Genomic DNA, 5,008 nt, shown 5'->3' on the forward strand with positions numbered 1-5,008 from the left:
CTTGCTACAACAGTAAAAGTTTATATCTTTTTTAAATTATTTTATTGATCCAAATTTAACTATATTGACATAGATGGGCTGTTAGCCTATTACTTTACACTGTAATAACCGTTTTCTTCTTGGGCCTTCCGATGACGCGCCAACCGCTTCATCTTCTCGTGATGATTTCAGTTTTTCGGATTTTCCTAAATTAGGTTACGATAAAACAAAGTTTTCTTCAAGCTTAGGTTTGGATTACTATGTTAGCCTATGCCCTATCGGCCTATCCTATAACATTAAAGTTAGGCTAACAACATACGGTGAAAAATAACTTTCAACACACAATTTTTAACAAAATAAAGCCATCTGACTTTTCGTTTGTGGGGTCTAAAATTTGTGGCATGGAATGAAATTACTTCACAAAGCTGAAAATGAAAATAAAACGGCGAAATATGCATCAGTTGGCCAGAAAATTTTATAAATTTCTATTTTAGAGTGATAGATGAAAAAGCGTGTGGAAAACTTTTTCGTTTTGTCAATGCGGAATCGTGTTTACTTAGCGATTAATTGAGCAGCATATTGAAGATACTATGCAAAATATTTGTTTGGAATTAAAGGATAAACTGGTTAGATAAGACGTATATTTTTGATTTAGGATGTTTTGTCGCCAACTGATGCATATTTTGTCGTTTTTTTTCATATCCAGCTTTGTTTGAAGTAATTTTATTACATGCCACATATTTTAGACGCCACAAGCAAAAAGTTGTGTTGGCTTTTCCTTGGTCAATTTTTTCAGGAAAAATAGTGGCAGCCAAAACAAAATGCTATAGGCAGCCTATTAGGCAGTAGGCTTAACCATAATAGTGTACTAAAATAACAATTAATAATTCCATCACGAATGAGCAGGAAAAGGTTAAAAATGTGCAAGAAGATGATAACGATAGGAAATAGGACAAAGAAGAAGATATGAGGTTGAATATTAATTAAAGTTTGAAGAGAGAGATTGGCTATATGAGACTAGCCGTAAGAGCAGGAAGTTTTCTGGACTGAAGAATTTAGCGTGACAATAGCAGCACAGCATAATAGGCCTAGTAATTAACATCTTGCACGTTGTAACCCCCTTAAGACTGCCGCTTTTTCCCGTTTGTTGATTGTATGTTAGCATATTTTTGTTATATTGTACTACTGTATATATTTTACCACCATCTTTTTTGCTCCACAGAGTCAATTGTAAAAAATAAACGATGTAGACGATAAGAACGTGCTACAAGAAGGCCCTTGTGCTGTTGTGTGTTTTTATTTTTATATGCATAACTTAATCATATTTAAGATAATGGTGACAGTGTTGTTACACAAAACTCTCACAAACTGTTGCTTTGTCTAACAGAGTATTTTAAATCGACCAACAAAATATATATGTGCAGTTTATCACTTGAAAACATTAACAAGAAAAGCTGCCAACAATTTTGAGAAGTTATAGGTAGTCGTCACCTAAGCGTCTTTCATTTAATTAATTTCTTGGTGCAAGTTTAACAACGGTTACTCTGATAGTTTATTGTTGTTGCATTTGACACTAATGTTGTGTATACTTTTTGATTTCTTGAGAGTAAACAAGGTTCAATTGTAGGCGGCAGGGCTAGAATTTTATGAAGGAATAAACATAAATGTATGAAGTTTTACCATAACCAGAACTGTTGTCACCGAACAATTGACAACTTGATCAATTTTTTTAAATTGGTACTATTCAATTTTGCTTTGGATATGTATGTTGCATAAGGTTTATTTTCCTTGCTTTGAGAAGTGTTATCATGCTGGCAGACATTTAAACTACTTTGGCAATTTTGAATTATTTTTATCGTGTCTGACACTTCAAAGCTCAAGAAAATCTAGGCTTTGCCTTCGTTTATTCCGGAGTAAAGTTTTCTTTACTACACTGCAATATTTGTCAAACTTTTTTGTGTTGCATTAAAACCCTGGAATACTTATCAACAGCACTCCATTCATACTGATAAGTGAGTTACAAAAGATGTGATAACAGCATTAAAATCACTATGATAGATGCGGAAGACGGAATTACATGCTTACTGACCGGTTGAGAATACAAAATCAATATGTCAGCAAAACGAGTTACGCAATACAAATACGTACTTTCCATACAATTGCGTGGCGTTCCCCATTTTATTAATTACGGTAATGATTTCCTAATCATATGCTTGATCAACATGTCAGATGATGAGTAATGCAAGAATGTCAAATAATTGGAAAGGTATTATAAGTTTTACTGCATGCCTTAACTTTACTGTTTCTTATTTGTGTACACAGATTGCAGTTGTGATCATTTCATTAAATTATAGAAAACATAAATGCCACTGGTATAAAAACTGTCAACAAATAACAACTGAACATGGCTACTGCAATGTATTTAGAACAATATCTTGACAGTAAGTATACAATTAAAAATATTTTTTGCCTATACTGTTTAGCATAGTTATTTTCTTCATTTTAACATGGCCAACTTTAACAAGTTATGCCATCTAAAATGATTTTAAAAATTTATTTATGTTTTTGTAAATTTTAACAATCCAAGGCCTAGAAACTCTCCCGTTTGAACTGCAGCGGAACTTTCAGTTGATGAGGCAATTAGATCAACGCTCCGAAGATCTTAAGGTTTTCATTTTCATCCACCTTCTGTATATCAATAGTTTATATACGTCTTTCTGAAGCTTGTGTTTTTTATTAAGGTTGATATTGATGAAATGACTGAATCATATGTAAGTGAAGCCAAATCACTTCCTCCAAATGACCGCGTGAAGAAGATAAAAAAGATACAAGAATCATATGCAAAATGCAGGGAATTTGCTGATGACAAAGTTCAGCTCGCAATGCAAACCTATGAGATGGTTAGTGTTTCATTTGCTGCTACAATAGCTGCAAAAACAATATGCAGTAAATATAAGCTTGTTGAGTGTGGCACAGTTTGGAGTTTCATGGTTTTGTAGGTCGACAAACACATTCGAAGATTAGATTCAGATCTAGCGCGGTTTGAAGCTGATCTAAAAGAAAAATCTATTCAGGATGCAGCTGGTACATCAAAGGTAATTCTAAAAAGACTTTCATGTTTCTGTTTTTCACTCAATTTTTATAAAACTTTAGTTGCAATAAGTGGAAATATTTTTACTGCATAATGTTTTAAGCGGCTTGTCATGCTAAGTACGATCATTGTAGCCAAAACATTATACTGTGTTATCAAACACATTTTCAAGAAACTTTTCATTTTTGTCTTGAAACATTCTCAATGCTGAAATTTAATTGGCATTCTATTTTTGATATCCTCATAAGTAAAATTTACTGTCCACACAACACAAAATTTAAAAATTGACCAATAACTAAAGTGTGTCATATTTTAGGTCGAATCAGAAACAACGTTAAATGATAAGCGAGGGAGAGGGCGTAAAAAGGGAAGAGTGGCTTCAGATGATGAATCCAAAAGCAGCAAAAAGAAACAAAAAAGTACTCAATAAAATAAGCTTCAATTATAGATAATGCTGCACAAGCATATTTAGATCAATGAGTTTTGATGGTTTTAGGTAGTGCTACCATTTAATAAGATTACGATTATTTGCAGCCGTTGAATCACTTCTGTCAGTTCCTCTATCATCAGCTTATCAGTCCTGTACTGATGTGCTTGATATGCCAGTTGATCCAAATGAGCCAACCTATTGTTTGTGCCACCAGGTATCATATGGAGAAATGATTGGTTGTGATAACCAAGATGTGAGTAATGCTTGTTTTTTTTTCGAGAATACATACATCATAAAATGAATAAGGTGTCAGGCTTTCTAAGTATTGAATGAAAACATTAATTTTGTATAATTTTGGATTAGTGCCCTATTGAGTGGTTTCACTTTGGATGTGTTAATCTCACTTCAAAGCCAAAAGGAAAATGGTATTGTCCAAAATGCAGGGAAGATAGGGATCGAAAGAAGAAGTGATGAATAGTTAATGTATTCTATGATGCTAATACTAGTTCATCTTTTTAGCCATATCTTTTTATATGTTGATTTCCGAACATTTCGTATTTATATTGCATGTAAATTTTTTTATGCTGAGTTTCGGTTTGATTGTATTACCAACATTTGCTAATACAGCCACTAAACCAGTGAAGTATGCTTCTAACAGCCATTTGTATTCTGTACCGGTATTTGTTCAGAACTTGGAAATTGACTTGTAAGTACACACACTATGCAGTATTGTACTTCGTTTTACATGGTATACAGTGCTTTATATGCCTACCTGATAATGAAACAAGGTTTACTCAACTTTTTGGTTCACTTGAATTTCACCCATTCAAACTTAAGAAATTATAGTTATAACTGGACCAGTGAGTTACCATGCCAACTAATTGTACCTATGGGTACAATATCAGAGTTACCAAGCTTTTTATTGACGGATATTAAATATTAAGCTGCAAAATCTTTTTGCTATATAATCCAATTGCTGCGAATAGTAGCTTAGCAGTCATTTTGTTAGCACTGTAATGCCCTTTGCACATGAAATATAAAATTCACTTAATTTTGAAATGCTTACGTGTTGCAGTTAAAGTCATCACGTCCGGGAAGTGCTTACACACTAATTACTAATGAACTATATAAATCCCTTTGTCTAATACATTTGGTACATAATTATGCTGACCCTGAACTGTGGATTTCTTCCTTCTACATCAGGGGAGGGGGACATTTTTGCTATTGAGGGCCGTTTGGATTGTGGTGTATCTTAGGCAGCCGATGAAAATTTTATTAACGCAGGACAAATTGCAGTTTTTTACACAAGACTTGTCAAATCTACACTGAGATGACTGAAAATGCAACAGGTAGGCTAGATTTCTTTAAAAAGGATTTTGTTGCAATGCTGTATCACTAACTTCACCTAAAAATCATGTTATGGTGACTTGAGGGAATTCACGTTCCTCGTCTCTGTGTAGTTTCTTTTAATGTTGTCCTTGGTAGTGTGTATACAATGAGACAATAAA

The 5,008-nt window shown here is 33.5% G+C and overlaps 1 protein-coding gene across 1 annotated transcript; it reads left to right on the forward strand.

Annotated features, from left to right (window-relative positions):
• Window positions 1-1,218: 1,218 nt before the first annotated feature.
• Window positions 1,219-4,298, forward strand: LOC143464505 (inhibitor of growth protein 5-like). The gene is made up of 7 exons (XM_076962297.1): window positions 1,219-2,420; window positions 2,567-2,646; window positions 2,721-2,879; window positions 2,979-3,074; window positions 3,387-3,489; window positions 3,605-3,753; window positions 3,864-4,298. The coding sequence occupies exons 1-7, from the start codon at window positions 2,384-2,386 to the stop codon at window positions 3,969-3,971; spliced, it is 732 nt and encodes a 243-aa protein (XP_076818412.1). The 5' UTR covers window positions 1,219-2,383; the 3' UTR covers window positions 3,972-4,298.
• Window positions 4,299-5,008: the final 710 nt, after the last annotated feature.

Source organism: Clavelina lepadiformis, chromosome 7, assembly GCF_947623445.1.
Source record: "Clavelina lepadiformis chromosome 7, kaClaLepa1.1, whole genome shotgun sequence".
NCBI lineage: Eukaryota > Metazoa > Chordata > Ascidiacea > Aplousobranchia > Clavelinidae > Clavelina > Clavelina lepadiformis.